This window comes from Diceros bicornis, chromosome 5 (assembly GCF_020826845.1).
Source record: "Diceros bicornis minor isolate mBicDic1 chromosome 5, mDicBic1.mat.cur, whole genome shotgun sequence".
In the NCBI taxonomy this organism is placed as follows: Eukaryota; Metazoa; Chordata; class Mammalia; order Perissodactyla; family Rhinocerotidae; genus Diceros; species Diceros bicornis.
In genome coordinates this window covers 46,505,573-46,531,620 of record NC_080744.1, presented here as the reverse complement: position 1 = coordinate 46,531,620, position 26,048 = coordinate 46,505,573, and the positions used below count along the sequence as shown (strand labels likewise).

The following is a 26,048-nucleotide window of genomic DNA, read 5'->3' as shown; positions in this document are numbered from 1 at the left end:
CGCCCTGCTCAAGAGTGGAGGGCCTCCTTTCTTCACAGTTCTGGGCCATCTTCTACTGTGTGAGCTCTTGAAGGTTATATAAAGCCAAGTTGTGTATCTCTCTGTTACCCAGCTTCAGAGAATGGGATCTGGGTTTGATTTTTTAGTTCTACCCTTTACTATTTGGTGACCTTGGGCAAATTACTTAACGTTTCTGTGTTTGCCTTCCTAATTTATAAAATGAAGAAATGATAATACCTCTCTCAAAGGCTTATCATGATGATTAAATGAGATAATACATATAAAGCCCCTACTTACCACAGGATCTAATACTTGACTAAGTACTCAATGAATATTTCCTCTTCTCCTTTCTTTTCCTCCTCCTCTTTTTCTCCTTTTTCTTTCTCTTCCTTTTCGTCGTCGTCGTCCTCCATTGTTTCCTTCTTCTAATCATAATAAATCATCATCATCATTGTCATCATCATCATCATCACCATCATCTCCTATCACCTACAATAGGGACTAGTAAACTTTTGATGTAAAAGGCAGGTAGTAAATATTTTTAGCTTTGTGGGCCGTATAGTCTCTGTTGCAACTACCCAACTCTGTCATTGCAGCACAAAAGCCACCATAGACAATCTGCAAACAAATGGGCATGGTTGTGTTCTAAGGAACTTTATTTACAAAAGCAGGTTGGGGCGCTGTATTCGGCCTGTGTGCTGTAGTTTTCCCACCCCTGACCTGGAGTGGTACCGGGCACTGGTAGCAGTGCTGCTGTCATCACCCATGAAGGTGGTTTCTGGTGGCGGGGGTGCTCCCTGTGCTGTTCCCCTCTCCCCTGGCCCCTGCTTCTATCTTGTTGCAAACAGCATGTGTTGTAGAGGCAGCAGAGCGTGGTGGGAGGAGAATGTGCTTGGCGACCAGGAGACCTGCATTGTTACTTGTACCTTGGGGAAGTCACTTTCCCTTGGCTCTTCCTAGAAAATGAAGAGGTTGAACAAAGATGACTTCTGGTCTTTACTTTCATGGTCCTTAGCTAGCCTGATTCTAGCTCTGTACGTGAGAGGTCTTAATAGTTCTCAGGTGGCTTTAAGAAAAATTTACTGAGAAAGATACAAAATTGGCAGGGCAGGTGGATGGAAATGGGCCTGGAGGGAAGGAGATACAGGGGAGAATCATGACAAAATTAGAAAATGAATTGCAAAAGTATAAAACAGCTACAAACATTTAGCAGGGTGCTTTCCTTGAGAGAGAGCCTTAGAACTTGAAAATGAAAAGTTCTTGGGCCAGAGATGGGCAATTGTTTTAAACAGACCATGCAATGGAGAGAGGAAGGAGTTCTGGATGAGGTTTGTAGCAACTTGTTTCATCATGGTGAAAGACATGATTAGCTAAATCCCTTGCCTTCTCTTGCAATAGAGTAGCAGGTGTGAGAGCAAGGTGATAGCAATTACTTAGCAAATATTTTATTGAGATCCTTCTGGATGCTTGAAAGAAAAGGCAAGTCTTGTCCTTGTTTAGTTAATATTCCTAGGTAAAAACAAACAGGAAACTTAAAAAATGACATAAACTTCAGTGACAGATTAATATAGCACAAAGCTTTAAAATTATTTTTTGATTGTAGTGTAATATACATAACATAAAATTTAATTTTAACCTTTTTTTTTTTTTTCCTGAGGAAGATTAGCCCTGAGCTAGCATCCAATGCCAATCCTCTTTATTTGCTGAGGAAGACTGGCCCTGGGCTAACATCCGTGCCCATCTTCTTCTACTTTATATGGGATGCCACCACAGCATGGCTTGACAAGTGGTGTGTTGGTGTGCGCCCAGGATCTGAACCCGTGAACCCTGGGCTACAGAAGTGGAGTGCGTGCACTTAACTGCTATACCACCGGGCCGGACCCTAACCTGTTTTTTTGAGGAAGATTAGCCCTGAGCTAACATCTGTTGCCAATCTTCCTCTTTTTGCTGAGGAATATTGGCCCTGGGCTAACATCCATGTGCATCTTCCTCTACTTTATATGTGGGACGCCTGCCATAGCATGGCTTGATAAGTGGTGTATAGGTCTGCACCCGGGATCTGAACCTGGGCCAACAAAGCAGAGCATGAGAACCTAACCACTATGCCACTGGCTGGCCCCTAATTTTAGCCATTTTTAAGTGTACAGTGCAGTGGCATTAAGTACTCTAGCAAGGTGTGCAACAATCACTACTGTCTATTTCCAGAACTTTTCCCATCATTTCAAGCAGAAACTCTGTACCCATTAAACAGGAGCAAAGCCTTCTCCACAGTGTACATGGGGATGATATATAAAAATATGTTCTTTGGGGAATGTCAGAAAAAAGGGGATGAAAGGGCATTTGAGGTAAAAAGGTTTGCAAGGCAAGGGAAAGATGAAGGTTTAGGAAGGAGGCAGGGCTGTGGAGAGCCCACATGGTACCCTTAGGTGTAGTAGAAACAAGCATCTCTGCCTCTGGGCACATGCAGCTAGTACGAGGCACCTGGCTGGGAATGCAGAGCACGGGCTGGGGTTTGGCTCTTGCTTGCCCCTTGGTCAGTCAAGAAGCTGTGAAGCTGGGATATGAGGACAGATTGCCTTGATTGCAAAGCTCATGCCTTCTGGTTCGGGGGGTGAGTTGAAAGAGGGCTCTGTGACACAAATTCTCAAGGTGGATCTGATATGACAAGACATAGGGAGCCACTGGAGGTTTTCCAGGTTGGAATATGAGAAAAATCAAATGGAGAAGAAGATCAGGCAGAAGCTATTCAGATCTCTATGATTCAAAGGTGTTCTGCTTTAAACCCATTTAGCAGTGTGAAAGTTTATGCATAGTTTCCCCTTGCCTGATTATTAATCTCAGTTCTCTCTATATTTACAATTCTAGGGTACTGAAATGGCTAAATATTTTGAATCTCTGGTCAGAAATGACCCTTTCTTTGAAATCCCCGCCAAGAGGCACCTTGGCCTGGTGGTTTTTCGTCTAAAGGTAATGCCACCCTCTGTGGCCTGTGGATGATATTATTTGGTGATCATTCAGCATCTCGGAAAGATAAATGCTGGACTTCTGGGGATACTTACAGGGGATGTGATACAGACTTCACTTCTCTTTATCCTTCAAACAGGGTCCTAATTGTCTCACGGAGAGTGTGTTAAAGGAAATAGCTAAAGCTGGCCGTCTCTTCCTCATCCCGGCCACTGTCCAGGACAAACTGATCATCCGTTTCACTGTGACGTCCCAGTTCACCACCAGGGATGATATCCTGAGAGACTGGAATCTCATTCGAGATGCTGCAACTCTCATCCTGAGGCAGCATTGTACTTCCCAACCTAGCCCTCAGGTCAAAAATCTCATTCCCCAAACCAGGGGCCCCAGAGCCTTGGCCAATGAAATGTCCCTTCAACCTGTCAATGGGGCAAGAGATGACCCAGCCCAGACCAGGAAGATCATCAAGCAGCCTCAGCGTGTGGGAGCCAGTCCTGGGAGAAGGGAAGACAGCCGCCATCTTGAAACACTGCCAGACCCACTTGATGGCTGCTTTTCAGAAGAGGCTCCGGATGTTACCAAGCACAAGCTGTCCTCCTTCCTGTTCAATTATTTGTCCATACAGAATAAGAAGAAGGCAGTGCGTTCCCTCAGTTGCAATAGCGTGCCTGTGAGTGCTCAGAAGCCACTACCCACAGATGGCTCCGTGAAGAATGGGGGCTCCTCCCAGGTCAGAATCTTCTCTAGGTTTCCAGAAGAGATGATGATGCTAAAGAAAAGTGCCTTCAAAAAACTAATCAAGTTCTACAGCGTCCCCAGCTTTCCTGAATGCAGCTTCCAATGTGGGCTCCAGCTGCCCTGCTGCCCTCTGCAGGCAATGGTTTAGACCACGGGTGCTAGCCAGTGTCCATGGATGTGTTTCAGGGAGTCTCTGAACTCCTCAAAATTGTATGCTGAATTTGTGTGCTTATGTGTATGTGCATTTTTCTTGAAAGAGAGCCCATAATTTTTATCAGATTCTCATAGGGGTTCATGACTCAGGATGGGATACAAATGGAGAATTTAAGCCAGCATGGTCCAGAAGGTTCCAGTAGGCTGGCCAGAAAGAAAGGGTCCAGGGTAGTGTACTGACAGGTAGTTTCTATGGCTCAGCTTGTGACATGAAATATAATGTAGAAATAAATTGTGCGTGTCCCTGAAAAAAGCATATCCTGTGTCACTTAATTGACCACTGAAACATTGATTAATTAACCAGGGCATGTCCTGGAGACAATGCATGTACTTAGGGATTCTGCTTTTCAGGATGCTGAAGATTTGAATTTAACTGTGAAAAAAAGAGTTTGGAGAAACCCTTGGTGTGAAGAAGGCAGGCAGCCTGAGTCAGGCACTGTGGCTTACAGTTTATCAACAAGGAAACCGAGGCCCCAGATCACAGCTTGTAAGTGGGCAAACCCAGGTCTCTTTGTCTTCAACAGAGCTCCTGCTATTTCCATCATACCGTACTGTTCAAGGTTGTACTGATCAGAAGCTCACAGTCCAGCAGGCCCCTCTAGTCCTTCAGTGCATTTAAATGTTCCCTATCTAGGTTTGGAATTTGTGCATCTTCCCTTTTTTTCTGGACCCTGTAGTCAAAGAAAACCTGTCCTCACAGGCAGCTTGCCCATGGTTAGTTTATAAGCCAAAAAATAATTTTCTTCCCAGTTCAGATGGCACTTGCACAGGGAGTGGTTCTGAAATTGGTTATCTTAACAGTGTCAAAGGTAAAGCCAGACAAGTGGTAAGGACAAGTTTTCATCAGTAATAACTAACTATTGCAGTAGGGAAAAGAGTCCAGCGAGAACTGGACTCAACTCCGATTTATACAGAGGTCACTGGGCGTTTTAAAGGGAGAGTGAGGGTTCAGGGAGGGGCTCAGTCGCGTTAGGGAAGTGAAAAAATTACAAAAAGTGGGAAGGGGGGTTGGTCCATGTGACATCCATCTGGGTTTGCTAACTGGTACTTATCAAAGTTAGGCTCCTACCTGCCCACAGAGACTGGAGACAGAGGACCCAAATTTAGGTGTTGGGTGGAACAGTAAATTTTTTTGGCAGCCTTGAGTTTTTGCAGGCAGGCCCTTTAAGGGGGCTATAGGCATCCTAGGATTGTGGCCTTGAGTTGTTAGAAACTATGTTAGTGTTTGTTCAAGTCTTTATAGGCCAAGGTTGAGGCGTAGTACAGAAGAGGGCTCAGAGGAGCCTGGCTAGACTTTGGTCAAGGAGAGAATCTTTTCCAAGAGCTTAAAGCTTCATGTTGCTCCTTGTTATCTATCAGTCCCTGAACTTTGGTACATACCAGAATCACTTGGAAGTCTTTAAAAAAAACACTGATGCCTGGCTCTCACTCCCAGGAATCTTGATCTAATTGGTATGGGGTAGGCCTGGGTTTTGGGATTTTTGACAGCTCCCCAAGTGATTCTGATGTGTAAGCAATGTGTGGGAAGCCCTGCTCTAGAGTCACTTGATACTCCAAGAGGGGTGTGTGGACCAGAAGCTTTGACATCCCCAGGTGCTTATGCATGTTAAAGCTTGAGAAGCACTGCTGTAAGCTGCTGGTTCTCAAATTGAGCCTGCGTCAGAATCACCAGGAGGGCTTGAATCTATGTGGAACCGATGTTGAAACAGATTGCTGGGCCTTTCCCCAGTGGCTCTGATTCAGTAGGTCTGGGGTGAAGCCCACTAATTTGCATGTCTGACAAGCTCCCAGAGGATGCTGATGCTGCTGGTCCGGGACCACACTGTGAGAACCACTAGACTATGAAGATGTTGTCTCTTCCTGTAAGTGCTAGGTGGGAGCTTGGTGATATCAACGAGCTGTGTGACTTTTGGCATGTACTTAGCCCTCCAGGCTTCAGTGCTTTTTTTTTTTTTTTTTATCAAATAAAGAGGTTTGACTAGACACTCACTAGGATTGCTTTTAGTTTTGCTGTAGCAAATAATATGTATGTGTGTATCTAGTAAATAGATATGCACTGGTAATGTGAATTTTCAAGCTTTATGCTGGCCCTTTCCTGGGGCCTCACTTTGAGTCACTCTAGGTCTAAGATCTGCGCTTCGGTTAATAAAAGATAATCCAGTTTGGAGGAACTGAATGACACTAAGCACACACAATACACAACTCACGATGCTTTTTCTCTATGTCAGTGGTTCCCAAAATGTGGCCTCTCAGCAACAGCATCAGCATCACTTGGGAATTTGTTAGACATGCAAACTCCAATTCCAATTCCAACTCTGGCAAATGGGTCCCAGCAGTCTGTGTTTTAACAAGACTTCCAGGTGATTCTCAATGCTCAAGTTTGAGAATCACTGCTGTGCATGAACTAGAAGACTCGGGTCATCTATTTAGCTCATCTTCTCTGCCTCCTCCCCCCCACCCCCCCGCCCACCCCATAGAAAAGCTTGCATGAGGAACCAGATGTTTATCAGGGTTGTTTGATGAAAAAGCAATGAATAACTATTGGCTCCTATGTGCTGGGGACTGAGGATATAATGATGAGCAAGATAGAATCTCTGCCTTCACAGAGCTTATGGCTTCATAGAAACATGACATCTGTGCAAAGGGAAATTGATGCTCATAATGGAATGTACCATCAGCTATATATACATCCTATGACATGAAGCCCTGTGCACTCTGGGGAGACAGCAACCACGCTGACTAGAAGACCTGTGTTGGCCAGTTAGCCCACACCCCCTTGAACAGTGCTGAGGTGATGCTAAGTTACACCCTCTTTTTTGTTAGCTGCCTCTTTGCAGACTTCATGTAGCTCCACCAACTGTAATGACAAAATAACTACTGTCGAAAAGTTAAAACACATGGAGAGGACTCTGGCCTGCCTTCTCGGGGTCTTTCCAGTCAGCTATCCTTGAGGGTCTGACCTGACTTCCTAGATAGAGGCTTGGAAAACTCCATCATACTAGTGCTGAGCTCATCTCTTGGTCCATAGCAGGCACCCACTAAACGCTTATAGAGTGGATATATGAGCGAGCAACACATTTAACAAATCATCTCTTAGGGTGGGTGACTGACTGTACCTGGTTAATCTCATCCATTTTTATACTGATTCCCATTAGCTTCCATTTCAGATGCTGACATTTCCTAGTTTTATCCCCAAATTATTTTGGTGCCTGTAGCATCCTATCTATGCACTGATTATAGGTTTCCAAACAATACACTTGAAATCAGAGACCTGCTGAATGATTTACATGGATATAGAATATGTTTTTTAAAAAAAGTCCATTTGTACTTTCAAATGAAGATGATTTGTACAGATATTTCTATGGGCACAATTTCTGACCCTTTTAAAAGAGAAAAGTCAGTCTTTAAAGTTGATTATCTGTCAGAGGTAATGGCTTAATTTTGTTTACACATATACAAATCCAGGTACTGAGGACACTGTGCTGGTGCCTCTACCCATCACAGTGGAGCTGAGTCACGGAGGGTTGGGAAGTGGGAGGCTGAAGAAGCCCTTAGGCTGGGAGGGAGAGTTTCTGAGTTTCTAACTGGAATATCTAAAATGTGGCTCAAAGGTGACCATGCCTCAGCAGGTTCTGGTTACTGGAAAATTAATGTTCTGGCTAATGGTGTCAGTCCTGACCTCTCATCTGAAAAGATGGCCCTGTGACATAGGATGATGTCACTGCTTTAACAGAACCTCTGCTGACAAGCGGATTCACTTTCACAAGATTCTGAGAAACACAATTGCACAACGTGGTACTCTCAAAAACAAAGGTCGTGCTATCCCCCATCACTCGGGTTCAAATTCTCCCTGCGTGATCAATAAAGCAAAGGCAGAGATACTCTGAATTTTGCAAAAATTCCCAAGTGCTGATCCATAAGCAATAATTGTTCTAAATTACTGGCAAAATTCACAAAGATGCAGTGATACCCAGAGTTTTCCTTAGGCCCTCCTCAAGTCCCTTATACATGTTAAGTGCTCAGGAAATGTTTATTGTTGAGTATGATGAGCCGGGGCAGGGATTCTGGTCATGACTCTTCTTGGGAGTCACCTGAAAGAGTGGCAAGAGTTTAAAAAATATTTCTAGTACTGTGTTGAGGGTGGGGATGGCGACCCCTCTTGTCATATATTATTGAGAATCCCTGGATATGTTTGCCTAGGGTCTCATGGGGACTAAATTGGGGAAGAGTTGGGGCTTCTTGCCAGCTCCTGGTCATGAGGATGTCCTCTTGAGAAACCACCTCTTTTAGGGAGGCTGGGGTGAACTTGGGTCATACTTTCTGGATGTGGACTTAGTGACCATGATGTCCCCAAGGCCTAGGACAAGCCCTAGGAAAGAATGTGTTGTCCTGAGTGCCGTCACCAAGGACCTGCTCCTATAACTCTATGTGCGACTGACACATGCAGGGTTTAAGGAGTTCTACTCAGGAAGGGAGGCAGCTGAGTGTAAGGAGAAAGATCGTGTCTGGAAGAGGTCCTCAAAGTTACCAAACCCTTCCGTGCCACACCAAAGGGCCTGGGGTCCTTGAACAGGCTCTCTGGCAGGAGACTGGCTGTGGAGCGGAACCAGCTCAGGTCTGAGGAGCATGTGGGACTGGGGGTGCTAATCGGAGATCTGGGACTTATCTAGTGTACAAATTTTGAGACTTCACATTTAAAAAATTGGGAGATTCACAAAAATATCTGGATTTCTGTTTTCTAAATAAGCAGAAGACCCCAGAAGTACCTGAGCTGTACAGCCACATGACAATAATCAGCTGACTGAAGCTAAGTAGTGGCTGTCCCCAAGTTTGCCACATTGATTTGTGACCTGCTTCTCTCATTGACATTACCAATGTGAATCCCAAAGACACTTGATTTCGCAACCCCTGATATAGCTAAAAAATATTTACTGAACACCTTTCATGCATAGAATTCTGATGCTACAGACTTAGGCTCCTTCAAAGACCGTAAGTGGTATTATCACTTATTGGATAACGCTGCTTGTAGACCGTGGCCAGGATGCTATTAGGTGGGGAGAGTTGGCCTTACACTGGAGCTGGACTCTCATTGGGTTGTTCATGGTGACCCACCTCCCTCACCTCCCAACTGCTTGCCATTTTTTACCTGGAACGCCATTATCATTCTGAGTGGGGCACCTGTGGAAAGTTACCAATGAGGCTGTCAGGCTCAATTTTTGCATTTCGAATAAAGTCAGGAAAGAGATAGTGCCATCTCATGTGTTGGTGTTCATCTATTTTATTATAATTTAAAAAAATAATGCCCTTCCTCTAACAAGCTTAGTTTGCAAACACAAACAGTAGGTGCAAATTTAAAAATAATTATCTCTGAATCTTTTCACTTGCAAAGGTTCAGGCGTAATTAAAAAAAAGTCTCCTCTTATTCGTATGCATAAAAAAATTGCACCTCACAATCTTCAATCAAATTAAAGTTGGATTATAGTAAGTGGCTGTTCTAGGCAGAGTCAGTTTCTTTCTGGAAATATTATGAGTTATCCTCCTGGGAATATTCAGAGTTTCAGACTTTTACCATTTATGGAATTGTAAATGTCCTCAGTCATAGGCACGTACATTTCTGCTTTGTCATCCAAGAAATACAAGGCATCTTTGACGACTGCAGGGTTAAAGCCCTCCTCCACGAGGGTCACCTTTCGGTGTTTAAAAGTTCCAGTGATCTCAATGGTGTCCTGAAAAACATCAAACGATCCACATTGTTGTAGTGTTTTGCAAACAGATTAAGGTGCAGGGCAAGGGGAAGGGGTGGGGCAGGGGGACTGGCAACCCATTGGTATCTCTGGCTCCTTTGAAAGCTGTGAAAGCAAGTTTTGTATGATACCAATGCATCCTGTTTTCAGGCAGCCCTCTGTGGAGGTATTTTTCATGACCTTAAAGCTTTAAGGTCACCTGTGGGGAGAGAGGGGCTGTTGACAGTGGACTACGGAGCAGAGGAGTCTGTTGCTTGGTGAGTTTCAGCTATTACTGGACTATCCTGATTAATGGTGGGGTGGGCCTAGGGATCATCTACAGACAGACAACTCTGGTTTATCAGCCAGTTTGTCCATTAGACTAGTTTTTCAGATTTGTCTGTTAGATTTGTTTTTCTTTCAACTAATAGGGGATGATCTGAGGATACCTCAATTTTCATGTTTCTCAACCATCTCATTGTAAAGCAAGTGTAGGTGCTTTATGAACATCAGTAGAAATAACTCTGTAACCTCAGCTACACTCTTTTCTCAAGTCTTCAGCTACAGAATCATAGAGCTCAAAGTCCAAAAGTGAGAGTACTAAACTAAGGGGTTAACATTTGAGGGAAAAAAAAAAAAATCCCTCTGGTGGTGATAGTTAAGCCTTTGGTACTTCCAATTTGCTAATGATGCCCAGTTAAATTTCACACCGTAGAAAGGCATAGGACTTCTGTGGATTTTTCCATTCTTTAAAACTGGAAACAACAAATAAGAGGGTAAGAGCATTTCTAGTTTAAGTGTCTGTCACACCTAATCAAACACAGACTGTGAGTTATTTGCTAATATGATTGCCAAATGAACTGGCCTGTCATTTTAGAGAGAAAGGGATCAGGATTTGGTTTCTGCTAGCTATATTTTCTGATATATCTTCTTCCTTATTGAGCTTCCTGGAAAGGGTAGTGAAAATTTGGCCAATGTGGTCACCACGGTAGAAGGGGAGTTCCTTCTTAAGAGACAAGGGTCTCTGAGAGAGGATAATTGAACTTGATAACAAGAGGTCTCACCTGTATTCTTAGAAACCTGGGCCTTGCATAACTGGGCAGGTAATCGGCAACATGCTTAAAGAATTTCTTTCCATCAAATTCACAGTCTTCCTTCATTTTGATCGAGGCCATGCCAATTCGACCCTCATGACCTAGAAATAAAGTGAGAAAAAATTAGATGTGTTATAGCTATTTATTTTATTTATGATGCTTTGCTAGTTCAAAGAAGAGTGGACTGAGACAACATTATAGCATGGGTTTCTTTTGGATAGTTGGAATTTTTTTTCAAATATATGTTGAAGTTATTCTAAAGTGAATATAATAACAATAGTAATAATAGCTCTATTTTGATTGAATCTTTATTATATGCCAGGCCCTATACTAAGTGTGTTTTACGGACTATCTCATTTAACTCTTACAACCACCTTATGAAGTTATTGTTACAATGTTATCTCCATTTTACAGATGAAGAAACTGAGGCTTGAAGACATTAAGAGACTTGTCCAAGTTCCTGCAGTAAATACCAGGCAGGGTCAGAAATTGAATTGAGACAGATTGGCTCCAGACCCTGTGCTTGTAACCATCATCCTTCTTAGCAGTCTGGATGAAAACACCCAAGCGGGAAATAGGTTGAACTGGTCGCTAATGAATTTTTTTTTTGACTCCAGTGAAAAGTCCTTGCTCCACTGTCAGGAATAACTGAGCTCAGGCTGTTGGTTAGGTTGCAATGTCAAGTCTGTTGCACTTCCAGGCACCAACACCACCTTTGAGACTGACTTATGTAATCAAGGTTCCTAACAGTTTTGCCTCTCTGCACTTCAGAGAAGCTGCAGGACAGGAGGGTGAAGGCGAGGTACAAGGGTGAGCTGCTGGATGCCCTCCCATTGATGCCCTCTAATCCCAACAGGCTGTGCTCTCCACACAGAAAACGCATCCTAACGGCTCTTTGTTCCCCGTCAGGCAGAGCCGTAAGTGGAGAGGTGTTTAGAACAATCACCACTGTTTTCTTGTGAAGACAGTAGTAATTAGGTCTTAATACATCTTCTACCTGATCCAGCAGGCCCAGTGGGAGTTCAGGGCCACTTCCCTGAACTACTTAGCTGTAATCAGAGAGAGGGAAGGAGCCGCCCTTTGTCACCTGGGCCCCAGGTTTCAAAATCTCTCCCATGGTGATTGTGTGTTTACCTATGGCTCTAAAGAAGGCAGAAAATAAGAGGAAAAATTAAAAGGAAATGCACCCTTATATGATTTGCCTATTATCGGAGGAAGAAAGGCAGGGCACCGGACCCTTTTTCTCTAGGGGGTCCCTGGTAGCTCTCTCGAAGGCACAGTGTCTCAGGAATCACAAATGTCTCCAATAAGCTTCTTGTAGAATTAAGGCAGAGGCTGATGCAACAGAAATCTTCAGCATTGACTGGTTTCTTGCTTCTTGCTCTGGCAGAGGCAATGCCCAAGTGAGACACGAATGGGCCTGTTGGGTCTCAGGCCTCTGCCCTGACCCCCAGAGGTTGGTTTGGGGCTAGTTCAGCTCCAGGGGGAAGGTTCCAGTCTGCAGCAGTTCTGGCCAGGAGTTCCCTAGAGCTGTACTGTCCAATATAGTAGCCATGGTCACATGTGGCTATTAAAATTAATTATAATTAAGTAAAATGAAAAATTCAATTCCTCAGTTGCACTAGCCCCATTTCAAGTGCTCAATAGCCATGTGGAGGTTATTGGCTACCATACTGGACAGGGCAAATAGAGAATGTTTTCATCATTGCAGAAAGTTCTGTTGAGTATAGAAAGTTCTAGAGAGTAGTTGGGCAGTTCTGGTGTGACATCTAGAAAAAGCAACTCCATTCTAAGCCCAAACCCTGCTGGTCCAAAGCTGAGGTCTGTGAAGGCCTTGCTCAACCCTCTAGTACTGAGAATCACCCTGCTGGTGCCCTACTCTAGATAGACCTGCCGCATTTCTAGGCTGGAATGGGGCTGGTCTCTGTGCGTGGGAGGCCAGCCAGCAGCACGCGTGGCATTGAGAATCACAGCATCTGAAAGCTGGGCGAGACTTTCGAGTCCATCTCTAATCTTTCACTGCTGCAAGAATTCTCACAGGATCCCCAGTGGACATCCAGCCTCTTTACGTACCCCAGTCGGTGGGACGTTTGCTGCTTCAAGAGACAGCCCATTCTATTGTTGGTCCCTCTAGTTACAGTTGAATTCTCAGGCTAAAACTTGCTCCCTGGTCATTTCAATCCATCAGCTTTTGTTCTGCTCGCTGGAGCAACACAGACACACCTGGTCCTTGTTCTACCTGATTGTCTTCCACACATTTGAAGATCATTAGCCTCTTCTTCTTTGTTCTAGATCAGTGGCTCCTAAACTTTATTGGCTGTCAGACTCACTTGGGAATTAAAAAAAAGACAAGATTCTTGAGTCCCAAATCAGAGGTTTTGATCCATTAGATCTGGGCTTTAAAAAGTCTCCCAGATGATTCCAATGATGGGCCAGATTTTCGGAACCACTAGGCTTCAGTGCTTCTCAGATTTTAATGTTTTTTTAAATTGTGTTAATAAAAAAATTCATAATTTTAATGTGTACGATTCAGTGGCATTTAGTACATTCAGAATGTTGGGCACCTATCACCAGTATCTAGTTCTAGAACAGTTTCATCAGCCCAAAGTCAGACTTCACTGGAGAATCACTGGAGAGCTTGTTAAAACACAGCTCCCTGGGCCCCACCCCAGAGATTCTGAGGCACTAGGTCTGGGGTGGGCCTGAGCAATTGCATTTTTAACAAGCTTCCAGGTGATGCTGCTGCTGCTGGTCCAGGGACCCCACTTTGAAGAGCACTGGCCTTCTGTTCCATTTCCCAAATTGTCACCTTCTCACACACATTCTTTGGTGTTGTTACCCTTTTTAGAATTCATACTTGAGAAGTGCATGCAACATTCCAGGTGGCGTCTGTGAGAGCCCAGTGTGGCATGAAGGCTGACAACCATGACATGGGCCCGCGTGTTATTTTACTCTCGGGTTCAACATGAGAAGTGTTCTGCACCCCTCGCACTCTGTGACCCGAGATGTGGCTACATTTCCCATTGTGTCACTGTCACAGGGCTGGAGAGGAACAGGCAAGAGAAAGTCTTGACTATTCTTTAAAAAATAAAAGGACAGCACAAGATCATGTGAAACCATCACAGCTTGGGAAAAAGGGACTTTTGGATTTCCATTTTGAATACAGCTGAGAATCTGAAATGCTGAGTTCTGGGGGAATATTAATACCCCCAGCACCTTACATTTGGACGGTAATTTGGAGGTTTTAATCCTCTCTGACACCTATAATTAAAATGATTTCTTTTCATGACAACCTTCATGTATATATTTGATAAGTATATTATTAGTATTTATGTAATTAAAATGAATTGATTCTCTTGACAATCTTAACTGCAGGGCTGGTATTATTCCTCATTTTAGTGATTTGCCTGAAGTCAAATAGCCAGTGGGCATTGGAGCCAGGACCCAAAGTCAGAACGAGTCACTCCCTGCTCTGCTGGCAGGGCAGATCTGCAGATGAAGGCTCGGTGACACACTCTGGGGGATGATTCGGAAACTCAGGGGGGTGGGCTGGGGTCAGGAACATTTTTAAAAGAGGAGTCTGGACAAAATCAGCCCCTTCTCAATTTTTGCTCCTAGCAACTGCAGTTGCTCTTATTTGCGTCTCTTCGCTTAGAGGCCAAGATACCGTTTCCCAGCTCTCCAGTGTGACACATCTTTTTTCCAGATGTGCCAAATGCAGCATGGGACCCTGCATCTCGGAGAGATCTGGCTTACCTGAGAGCCCAAGAGCAGCTGCGGAGCTGAACCACAGAGAAAGGTCATGTTCAGATACATTGACTTGGCTGATTTATAATGGAACATAAACAGACAGAAGCCCCTTACTCCCAGGTGGCTGAAAGTGTTGTTTGATTCCCCAGCCGGCAGGAGAAAGCAATGACAAACTTTGCCCTGGGCTTAAAATCATGTTCAGCTACTGTATGGGTTTAGGCACAGATTTATAATATCTTGTATATACCTGGCACAGGCACTCCATAGACATTCACTTCTTGGACAAAATCAACCAGTCCTATTATGTCCGCGACTTCAGTGGTGGCCACATTTTCCCCTTTCCACCTGGAAGAAAAGGCAAGGTTAGCAGAGGTCACTGGTGGTCTCCGGCCCAGGTTGCAATGACAGAGAGCAGGTGTTTCCTCCAGACTTCTGTGGGGTGGCTGCACTTGTCTTCCTTACCTTGGCCCCCAAACTCCCCAACTTAGTCATGGGAGAGGCATCCTGCTTGAGGAATAAAAAGACCAAGGCAAAGACCTAACTAATAAAATGTGGAATTTAAATCTTGCCACATGAAACAGGATACACAGAATGAATGTTGTTCTTTTAAAATACAGGTTTGGGGGGCCGGCCCCATGGCTTAGCGGTTAAGTGCACGCGCTCCGCTGCTGGCTGCCCAGGTTCCGATCCCGGGCGCACACTGATGCACTGCTTGTCAGGCCATGCTGTGGCGGCATCCCACATAAAGTGGAGGAAGATGGGCAGGGATGTTAGCTCAGGGCCAGTCTTCCTCAGCAAAAAGAGGAGGATTGGCATGGATGTTAGCTCAGGGCTGATCTTCCTCACCAAAAAATATATATATATATATATATATAGGCTTGGACTAAGAAAGGCACTAGAAATCAAAAATAAATCTTAATGACATTTTGCTGGGTTTAGGTCTCTCACTTCTCATTCACTAACTTTGGCTGCTATTTAATTCAGTAAGTGAACTTTTATTTAATAGAATTTCATACTTGCATTTCAGGGTTTCACGGCAATGAGAAAGCTTTTAATAAGAAAGAAAATATACTTTGTTTACAGGAAAACTATGTTAATGCCCAACCCAGTGCTACTTTTCCACTTAATAAAGAGTTAAAATTTGTCTTACATTTAAAAATTCTTTAGATCTCCAGAAGTATCTTTATAGGAACAGGAAGGTGGCATAAAATAACGATATGGATGCTGAGTCATGGAATATCAGAGATGGAAGGGACCCTGAGGATCGCGGGGATCCTCGTTTCATGGGTGAAGGAATTGAGGTTGAGAAGGATCCCTCGATGACTGCCTCGATTACACGGCTGGTCAGGGACAGAGGAGAGCCTGGGCGCTCAGCTCTCCTCCTTCAGGTCCAGGCTCTTTCTACTACAGCCAGACAACTTCCGTCCCTCTTCACTCATTCAAGCAAAAAGCAATGTGTCAGGCACTGTGCTAGCAGCTGGGGGTGAACAAGCAGACACAGGGTCCGGCCTCAGGGAGTTTACACAGGAAGGAAGCTGATTAAAGGGTCATGAGGCTGGAGTATCGTGTTGTTGCTGGGAATTAATTTCGCGGTCTATTACAATGACTTTCCAACTTCACTGTGCTGACCTGTGGGTTCTGCGGGAAATCACCCGGTTGGGGATGGAGAGCGGGAGGGAAGGGAGCAGCTGGGGGCTTGGAAACCCTCACCTCCTCTTCAACAAAATCAGCTCCACGTTAATATGCATTTGATTTTATCTGAAGAAAACCCTCATGATTGGAAACTGTGTGAAAATCCCTGGCCGTCCTAAGAATGACCGGTATTAACTGAGGATAAACAAGAGGAATTGGACAGATTAGGCTATTTAGGCTCCAAAAATCAGACACAGGTTTTCTGCCTTATTTTCATCTGGGGTTGCTCAATCAAGTGCAGGTGTTTGTTTTTGGCTCAATAATTAAGAGAAACCAACCGGAATGTATCTCCAACTCTGTCGTGAAAGTAGACGAAATTTTCATGGTCAATAATTAAGAGATCTCCACTGTTGAAATAGAGGTCTCCTTTCTTAAAGACATCTCTCAGTTTTTTCTTCTCTGTCTGAGCCTTTCCTCCAGCATAGCCACTAAATGGTGAATACGGTGTGATTCTGCAAACCAGGAGTCCGACTTCACCTAAGACAGACGGAAGTAAATTATTATTTTATGTGCTAGCAGTAGGCAAATTTTATTATTCATCTTCTCTTAAAACTAATGCCATACAATCCACTGGCAACAAGGTGGCTGCAGGAAGTGTTGTTCTCCAGGCACATGTACATGTATATCCATGTACATCACATACACACATGTACACGCCACACACACAGAGTACATTATTCTACATGGCCACACATTTGTAATTTTTTTAATGTTAATCTTTTACTGAATAATGATTTACACACATAATTATACAAATGCACAGTGGTTTAAGCTTAAAGGTAAACACTTCCTAAAACTAGCTACATTTTTTACAACCATAATTACATGTCTTCCCACAAAATGCTTATCTCATAATCAAGAAGTTGTAAGCTAAGTTTCAAACTATAATTATGTTACATGTGGTGGTCAATTAGTACCTTTTGGAATTTCTGTAACTATTTCTGAGAGTACAAACATAAAGCTCTTTTTTTCCCACTCTGATAAATTTTACCACACTGTTCATTTTAGCAATAATATATTAGTTCTTTTTTTTTTATGGGTTTTTTTTTTTTTTTTTTTTGGGAGGAAGCCAGCCCTGAGCTAACTGTGTTGCCAATCTTCCTCTTTTTGCTGAGGAAGATTGGCCCTGGGCTAACATCTGTGTCCATCTTCCTCCATTTCTTTGTATGTGGGATGCCGCCTGGGATTCAAACGTCTGAACCCCAGGCCGCCGAAGCAGAGCACGTGAACTTAACCACTACTCCACTGGGCTGGCCCCGATATATTAGTTCTTAACAGTCACTTGGTCAAGGTAAAGCTAGGCACAGGTTAACTGAACAAAAATCCACTGTACCTTTGGGAACTTTGACGCAATATCCATTTCCATCTCGGACAGGTTCATCTTTCTCCACATCATATTTAATCAGCTCAAAATTTATGACTTTCTAGCAAAATTAAAATATATCATTTTGAGCACATATTCTTTCACAATTTTTTTCCTTTTTATTGTGGTATAGCACACATAAAGGATACAAAGTACACATATCTTAACTGTACAGCTTGATGAGTTGTTACATATGCATACACCCACGTAAGTACCACCCAGATCAAGATATTAAACATTTTCATTACCTTAAGATGTTTCCTCCTGCCCCTTTCTGTCAAGGTAACCACTACTCTGACTTTTATCACTATCAGTAAGTCTTAAACTTCAAATAAATGAAATAAATATATGCCTCTGTATCTGCTTCTTTCATTCAACATAATGTCTGTGATGTTCACACATCCATGTTGGTATTTGTTTCAGTGGCTTATTTTTTATTGCTATGCAATTTTCCTTGTATGAATATATCAGAATTTATTTATCTGTTCTCCTGTTAATGGGCATTTGGATTGTTTCTAGTTTTGGACTATTAAAACTAAAGCTGTTATGACCATTCTCATACATATATTTTGGTGGACAAATCACAAGTGGGTTTTTAAAATCTTGTATAACCTTAATGTGCCACTGTTAGATGCTTCCCACTTCCAGGGACACATTCTCAATATATTTAAGGATCAATAGTATAATTATTTCATGCCCATGGCTATAAAATTATTAAAACTCCATCATATCTCATATATACTACAATTCAATGGCACGAGAATTTCAATTTATGTAATTCAGTAAGAGCAATAAGCACATTATTTTCTCTATTGACAGAAAAATGCAAATATGACAGTATTTAGATGTAATTATTAGCCATGATTACTGTCCATTTCAAATTTGTATTCAAGTCTATATGATAAGTTAACCAATCATATGCTTTGATAGGAGCAAATAACCATTAAAAACCAAGTAGCATTCATAGTTAACAAACGTAGATCTTGTTTATTTGCAAAAATGTAAAAAATTTGGGAGTGGTATCCAATGCTTCTTTCCACATCAATTGAAGGGGTATCTTCTTCCTTTTTTAAAAAATTTTTTGAAAAATATGGTTTTGTTTAAAGCAGAAAAGCTGACAATAAAACATGGCAATCAATGGATGAGAACCAAAAACTAGTAATATACAGCACCAACTTCTAAGGTCCTCAGGTTTGGTTTAAAACAAGTTTCCTTGCAACTCGTCTTTCTGAGGGTCAATAGTAACAACACAGATAGCATGCATCATGCCTCAACTCAGCTTTCTGCCCTCTCTTGTTCTGAACTGCATTTAGCCTGGGTCTCCAAGGTTTAGGCTACTACAAGTTGGACTGAAGCTAACTAGAGAAGACTAACCCTCTCCATAGCAGGTCCAGTGGGGAGTGGGAAATTGATTTTCAGTCTGCAGCAGTGCTGTCAAGTAGAATTTTCTGCAATATCTGTACTGCTCAACATGGTAATCACTAAACACTAAACACATGGCTATTGAGCACTTGAAATGTGGCTAGTTTGACTGAAGAGCTGAATTAAAAATTTTATTGACATAATTTAAATTTAAATAGTGACAAGTAGCTAGTGGCTACCGTATTGGACGGCACAGGTGTGGAGGACAGTGGAGGGACCTGTATAGTGTAGGTTTGGTGGTTATTGTCAGAGAATGCCTTGAGACCAGGCCAGAATATAAGGAATGGGATGATAATAATTATTATAGCTAACAATTATTCAAGGCGATTGTATGACAGGCATTAGGCTATATTTTCTAAGGGCTTTTTCATAACTATTTAATTTAATGCTGTCAACAACCCTTTTCCCTTAACAACACTGAGTTTGGGCCAGGTACTGGGCTCTATATTTTCTCTTTTATCTCTGTTTTACAGATGGTGAAATTGAGGCCTAAGGAACATAAAGTGACTTGCCCAGGGTCACTCAGCTAGTATGTGATGGTGCTGCAATTTGATCTCTAAAGTCAGTCCTCCTATGCACATAGATTACTGTCCTCTGTACTCTGCTGGTCAGTCTCTGTGGACACAGGTTACTTGGGAGCTCTGGCGTGGCTGTTTCACTGCCAGGCAGGAGGGGCTGCCAGAGGCATGTTGACAACAGTGACTGCTCAAGCCAGTGCAGGCTCAGCATTTGCTAAATATTCCTGGAATTTTGCATAATAGGTGGTCACCTGGAAGACTGACTGCTTGAGCACAAAAAAGGCAAAGAAATTGTCTGGAGACCCCAGGCGATAAAATGACTGAAAGGGAAAAGAGACCACTATGTGAGCTAGCTTAAAAATTAGAAATATCAACCATATATCTGATAAGGGATTAATATCCAAAATATATAAGGAACTCGTACAACTCAATAGCAAAAAAAAACACAAACAATCCGATTAAAAAATGGGCAAAGGATCTTAATAGACATTTTTCCAAAGAAGATATACAGATGGCCAATAGATAGATGAAAAGGTGCTCAACATCACTAATACACTAAAGAAATGCAAATCAAAACCACAATGAGCTATCACCTCACACCTGTTAGAAGGACGATCATCAAAAAGATAAGCAACAACGTGTTGGTGAGGATGTGGAGAAAAGGGAACCCTTGTGCGCTCTTAGTGGGAATGTAAATTGGTGCAGCCACTATGGAAAACAGCATGGAGGTTCCTCAAAAAATTAAAAATGGAACTAGCATATGATCCAGCAATTCCACTTCTGGGTCTTTATCCAAAGAAAATGAAAACACTAACTTGAAAAGATATCTGCACTCCCATGTTCATAGCAGAATTATTTACAATAGCCAAGATATGGAAACAACCTAAGTGTCTACTGATGGATGAATGGATAAAGAAGTTGTGGCATGTATATATATATATACATATATATAATGGAATATTAATCAGCCATAAAAAGAAGGAAATCTTGCCGTTTGTGACAACATAGATGGACCTTGAGGGCATTATGCTAAGTGAAATAAGTCAGACAGAGAAACACAAATACCGGATGATCTCACTTATATGTGGAATCTAAAAAAAAGAAAAAAGGAACTCATAGATACAAAGACAAGATTGGTGGTTGCCAGAGGCTGAAGGTGGGGGGTGGGTGAAATGGGTAAAGGTGGCCAAAAGGTACAAACTTCCAGTTAAAAAACAAATAACTCCTGGGGCTGTAATGTACAGTATGGTGACTATAGTGAATAACACTGTATTGTATATTTGAAAGTTGCTAAGAGAGTAGATCTTAAAAGTTCTCATCACAAGAGAAAAAAATTGTGTAACTACGTGAGGCGACGGATGTTCACTAGACTTATTATGGTGATCATTTTGCAACATATACAAATATTGAGTCATGTTGTACACTTGAAATTAATATATTATTAAAATTATATAAAATATATATAATATATAAAATAATATATTATTAAAATTATACAAAAATAATATGTCAATTATATCTCAATTAAAAAATAATAAATATCTTTCTGGTGGAATTATTAGGTGAACACAAATGTTCACAAGATCCTAGATTTGGGATGCATCCCAGTTCTCTCGAAGGTCTAGACAGTGGTTCTTAACCCTGGCTAAACAGCTTTTAAAAAACACCAGTGACTGGGCCTCACCTCAGAACAACTGAATCCAAAGCTCGGAGGGTAGGGCCCTGCACTGTATATATAAAAAATCATATATATATATATATATGGTTATGATGCACAGCATGATGAAGGGGAAATATGATGTCTCACAGTATACAGTGAACTTAAGAAACCTTTAGGTGTTTTATCATATACAAGTATAAATGGCATCATGAAGACTTCACATAAGTTGGAGATGACAAAGGCATAATGGGTTGTTATTCATAGAAATTAAAGTTTTTAAATTCAAGCACCCTGTCTTTTGGAGGTCATTGTCACAGAGAATGAGCAAAGCCTCTCTTGGTGATAAGAATGGGGCATGGCTCTTATGCGGCATGAAATTCCAATAATAACATCACCATGATATACTTTTTAAGAAATCTCCATATTCTGAAAACTGGCTATATATGCTCTCATTTTTAATGTACTTACTTTCTGTAGGTAGTTTACTCTTCCAACAGCACCAATTTTTCTTGTATAATTCATAAAGCCGATATTGCCTTCAGTGGAGGCATAGAACTCATAAATGCAAATGTCTCCAAATCTCTTGAGGAATTCTCTCCACACATCTCCTCGCAAGCCATTTCCCAGTGCCAGTCTCACTTTATGATCATGATCATTTGGTTTCTGTGGTAGAAGGAGAAGGAGATCAAATTGAAACATCTCTGGAGCCTGTACTTACGTATTAATAATCGCTTTTATGTTTCTACATATGCATGATGGTTAAGAAGTCACCTGAGTGCACACCTTTTCTGTCACCCACACACATAACTTCCTCTTCCTCCCCAGCACATGCAGTGTGGGGCGATAGCTAGCACTCTGATTTAATAACCAAAAGACTTGGATTTTCCATTTTGATTTTTAAGAGGCAAGGTGAGACAATTTGACAGAACTAAGCGATGCCAACATTTAATCCATATCCATTCTGAAGTTAGAATAATGTGTTTATTTGTTTTTTTGATGGGGCTGGTGAATCTCAGTGAATTGCCAGAAAGGAGGGGCCGCCTGGGAAAGATCTGTTAGAGACTGGCACAATCTGAAGAACCATCTTCACCTGACAATGAAGAAGACAACTGGGAACACAGTGCAAGGAGAGAGAGAATAATTTTCCACAGAGTCATTAAAAAGCAATACTGTCAGAGCCTAGGGGGACTGGAGAGAAGACTCTAGATCATGCCCTCACTTAACAGGTAGACCTGGAGTTCACAAGACCAGGTAGAGCTGAACCAAGACAATGAAACTGTCCCAGTGGGATAGGAAGGGAAAGAAAAGGAGCAGGCTGGCTCCCAGTTGTCTCAGGTAGCCTGGGAGGAATATGCTTTGCTATAAATAAAAATCACAAAGAAAAAGCTATTTTGAGTGTAAGAATTGAAAGGAGAACTTGTGTCAGCGAGAGAGGTGGGGTTAGGACCAGCTTGCTTTCCATTCAACCATCATCACTCAGGAGGCCCCTACAAATACGTCCAAATCTGTGATAATTTTAATGATATTTTGTACAGTATTAATAAGGCCATTTATGTCCTCCAGGAGATCACAGCCTGGTTGGAGAAAAAGCTAAATAAATAAATATAATTTTAACTTGCAAATTCGGTAACTCTGCGACCTTTAAGAGAAAACAGAATGGAATGGGGTAAAAGTGCTAGGTAACTAGGACTCTCCTCTCACATCAAATGTTTATCTCTTTGATTGAACAGCAACTTGCTTAAAAGAGCAAATACTCTAAAAAGCATGTTCTACATTATTTCCCACTCTGTGCAATCATTGTGAATTTGGAATAACATTGGAATAACATTGGAATAAGATTTCTTCTTTGAAAAGAACTGTTCTGAGAGAGAGGCTGGCAGTTCTCTGATAAGGGGGAGGGCCTTTGATACGGAAGTTAGAAACCAAACCAAAACAAACCTTGAATTGGTTTCCATGCGAGAGGAGCCAAGGGTCCAGGGGAGCAGCATATATGCCTTTCATTTTTAAGTAGCTCCTTGGTCAAAATTCAGATGCTGAAGCTCTTTCAGGAGTCCTAACCAGAGAGGTGGGCAGATACTGTCACTGGTAAAAGCTGGGCCCCTTGAGCAGACTTTCTGAGGAGGAAATGTGTAGAGAGGGACCAGGGCCTCAGGCCAGCAGTTCTTAACTGGGGTGCTTGGCAGAATTGCCCTGGGAAGCCTTTTGAACTTGCATGAACTCTCATGAATGCAGACATTCTGAGAGTGGGAATCTGTTCTCTGATTAAGCTCCCTAGGTCCAAAGGTCATGGAATCTACTCCCTTTCATCATTACCATGTGCCTCTAAGTGCCGGGAGACCTTTAAGTCTGGTTTTCCGGGGCCAATCCTGCTTTATGCCGGTTGTCCTGATGTGCTTATTAATTACACTCCCTTCACTCTCAAGTGTCCCTGTTTGGATAATGAATTGTAGGGTCACCCTGTCCATAAGGCACTATTCTCAGGAAGGATGGTCAGCTTTTCAGAGATCACCCTCGCCCCCCACACTGCTGTCCCTCACTGCCGCTCCAGGAATAAAACATCACGAATATTTGAAGAACACTTACTTTCACTTAAAAATAACCCCCGGACCTGGGGCTTACCTGCTCCCAGGCCTGCATGAGAAGCTACAAAGTAGCATTCCAGTGTGTAAACCCAAGACCTTACTTATTCCATATGCAGCCCACAATCACTTAGCCCTCTTAGTTCATTTCTTTGTCTAATAGGTGGTGAAAATTTATCTCCCCCATTAGACTATAAACTCATTTGAGGCCAAATATCTCTGTCACCCACAGTGCCCGACCTGCGCTTTGCATATATGCAATCATTGCAGTGAAAGAAGAAATAACCTCCACCAGGAAACCCTTAAGTTCGCTGTTCAACAGGTAATGGCTGGGACATCAGCATAAGGGTGGGGATTAGGGCGCAGGAGGCCGCAGGTGTCCTGGGTATGTGGGCAGCTGGCCAGCCTCACAGGTGCAGCTGTCACCTGCAGGTGGCAGGTAGCCCGGCTCATAGTCACAATACTATGGGCTCAGTTTTCATCATAAGCTGAGGGATCTCATTACACCAGCAGAAGGGATTAAGGCTCTAGGCTGGAAATGTTTGTGGACACCAACTGGGAGCCTTCTGAGATACTGGTTCTCACCTAAATTTTCACTCACCAGTGGCTGAGAGGACTGGGGGGGGGGGGCTCCAGTTTTCCTTTCCCATAGGAGAAAGAGTGTTTCCTAATCACCAGAACCACTCCTCAAAGGAACGGTATTTTAGGTCATGGGTCACCTGCTCATTTTTATTTAACAAGGATCAAACCTTCTGTTCCACATTAGAGGTGTGGTCAATCACACCTGGGAGACTTCAGTCCACACTGGGATTAAGTGGCTGATGAAGGGTGAGAGGTCAAGGTGTCCAGAGAGGAACATAGGGTACCAGGTAACTAGAGGAAGCAGAAAATGTTTGCTGAGGGCTTGCTATGTGTCAGGCATTGGACCTGCATTATCTGACTTAAGTTTCTAAGGAATCCTACCGAAATGTGAATGGTAATAAAGTATTTGCCTCATACCACACTTGAGGAAATGGAGCCTTCAGAAGCTTAAAATAATTTGCCCAAGATCCCACAGGTAGCAACACAGTTGCTCCAAGATTCAAATCCAAATCTATGTGACTTCGGAGAGCACTCTTTTCCTTAATTAAAAAAAAAAAATTACACACACACATAGTTTAAGAATTAAACAGTACTGAAAGGCTTTTAAATGAAGAACACTGCTATTCCCCTTACCCATCCTCACCCTTTGCCACCAGCTTACCACCCAGAGGTAGACACTTTTATCCCTTGTAGGTGTTTCTTCTTATCTCCATATTTCTAAATTAAATGCTTATATGTCTATCTTTTGATTCAACATTTTTAGGCATTATTTATTGATTTCCTATTGTGCTAGATGTGGATTAAGCTCTCTCCCATTTTTCCATTATCACAATTTCTGGTTAAATCAATATTCAGGGCACACATTATTCTGCCCATAATATACCACTGATAAGCCAAGTAATATACTATGAACAAACTCTTGAACAAATGTTTGTTTTTCCTGGAACTTTAATTGCCTCCCTGCCCATTTGCTTCATTTTTATAGTTTCTATTTGTAGGTCTTTGCTCACGTGCCAACAGCCTCTAAATACAGTGTTCCTCACGGTGAAATCCGTCAGATGATGTAATTTCCTTTTTTCCATTATGCTTCCTTTTATCTTTCTGCTCCAATCTGGACTAGCTGCTCTCAGGCCTGGGGATACCCTTCGCCTCTCTTTCCTGGATCCTGTGTCTTCTGTAATTTTTTTTCACTCTCCTATTTGGAGGGAACTTTCTCTAGTAACTTCCTAAAGGACGGTAGATAGGAGGTAAGTTTTTTTGAGACTTTGAAGGTCTGAAAATATTCTTATTTCACACTTGACCAATAATTTGGTTGGATACAGAATTCTAGATAGAATTTTGAAGGCACTGCTCCTTTGTCTTCCAGCTTGCAGTGTTGCTGTTGGCAAGTCAAACGTTCTTTTTTTTTTTTTTTTATTGATGTTTTAATGGTTTCTAACATTGTGAAATTTTGGGTTGTACGTTTTTGTTTGTCCATCACCCCATATATGACTCCCTTCACCCCTTGTGCCCACCCCCCACCCCCACTGCCCGGGTAACCACAGTCCAGTTTTCTCTGTCCATGTGTTGGTTTATATTCCACATATGAGTGAGATCATACAGTGTTTGTCTTTCTCTTTCTGGCTTATTTCACTTAACATAATACGCTCCAGGCCCATCCATGTTGTTGCAAATGGGACGATTTTGTCTTTTTTTTATGGCTGAGTAGTATTCCATTGTATATATATACCACATTTTCTTAATCCAATCG

General features: G+C 42.3%; 2 protein-coding genes across 2 annotated transcripts in view; one reads left to right on the top strand and one right to left on the bottom strand.

Annotated features, from left to right (window-relative positions):
* HDC (histidine decarboxylase) overlaps window positions 1-4,579 on the top strand; it is a 28,570-nt gene extending 23,991 nt beyond the window's left edge. The window contains exons 11-12 of the mRNA XM_058541549.1: window positions 2,866-2,967; window positions 3,104-4,579. Of these exons, the coding sequence (XP_058397532.1) occupies window positions 2,866-2,967; window positions 3,104-3,850 (849 nt within the window). The 3' untranslated portion in view covers window positions 3,851-4,579. The remainder of the gene's footprint in view (window positions 1-2,865; window positions 2,968-3,103) is intronic.
* A 4,603-nt stretch (window positions 4,580-9,182) lies between these two features.
* The window catches only part of SLC27A2 (solute carrier family 27 member 2), a 49,208-nt gene continuing 32,342 nt past the window's right edge, over window positions 9,183-26,048 (bottom strand). Inside the window, exons 5-10 of the mRNA XM_058541551.1 lie at window positions 21,606-21,800; window positions 17,508-17,598; window positions 16,453-16,651; window positions 14,730-14,827; window positions 10,703-10,833; window positions 9,183-9,641 (exon numbers count right to left, since the gene is read on the bottom strand). Of these exons, the coding sequence (XP_058397534.1) occupies window positions 9,465-9,641; window positions 10,703-10,833; window positions 14,730-14,827; window positions 16,453-16,651; window positions 17,508-17,598; window positions 21,606-21,800 (891 nt within the window). The 3' untranslated portion in view covers window positions 9,183-9,464. The remainder of the gene's footprint in view (window positions 9,642-10,702; window positions 10,834-14,729; window positions 14,828-16,452; window positions 16,652-17,507; window positions 17,599-21,605; window positions 21,801-26,048) is intronic.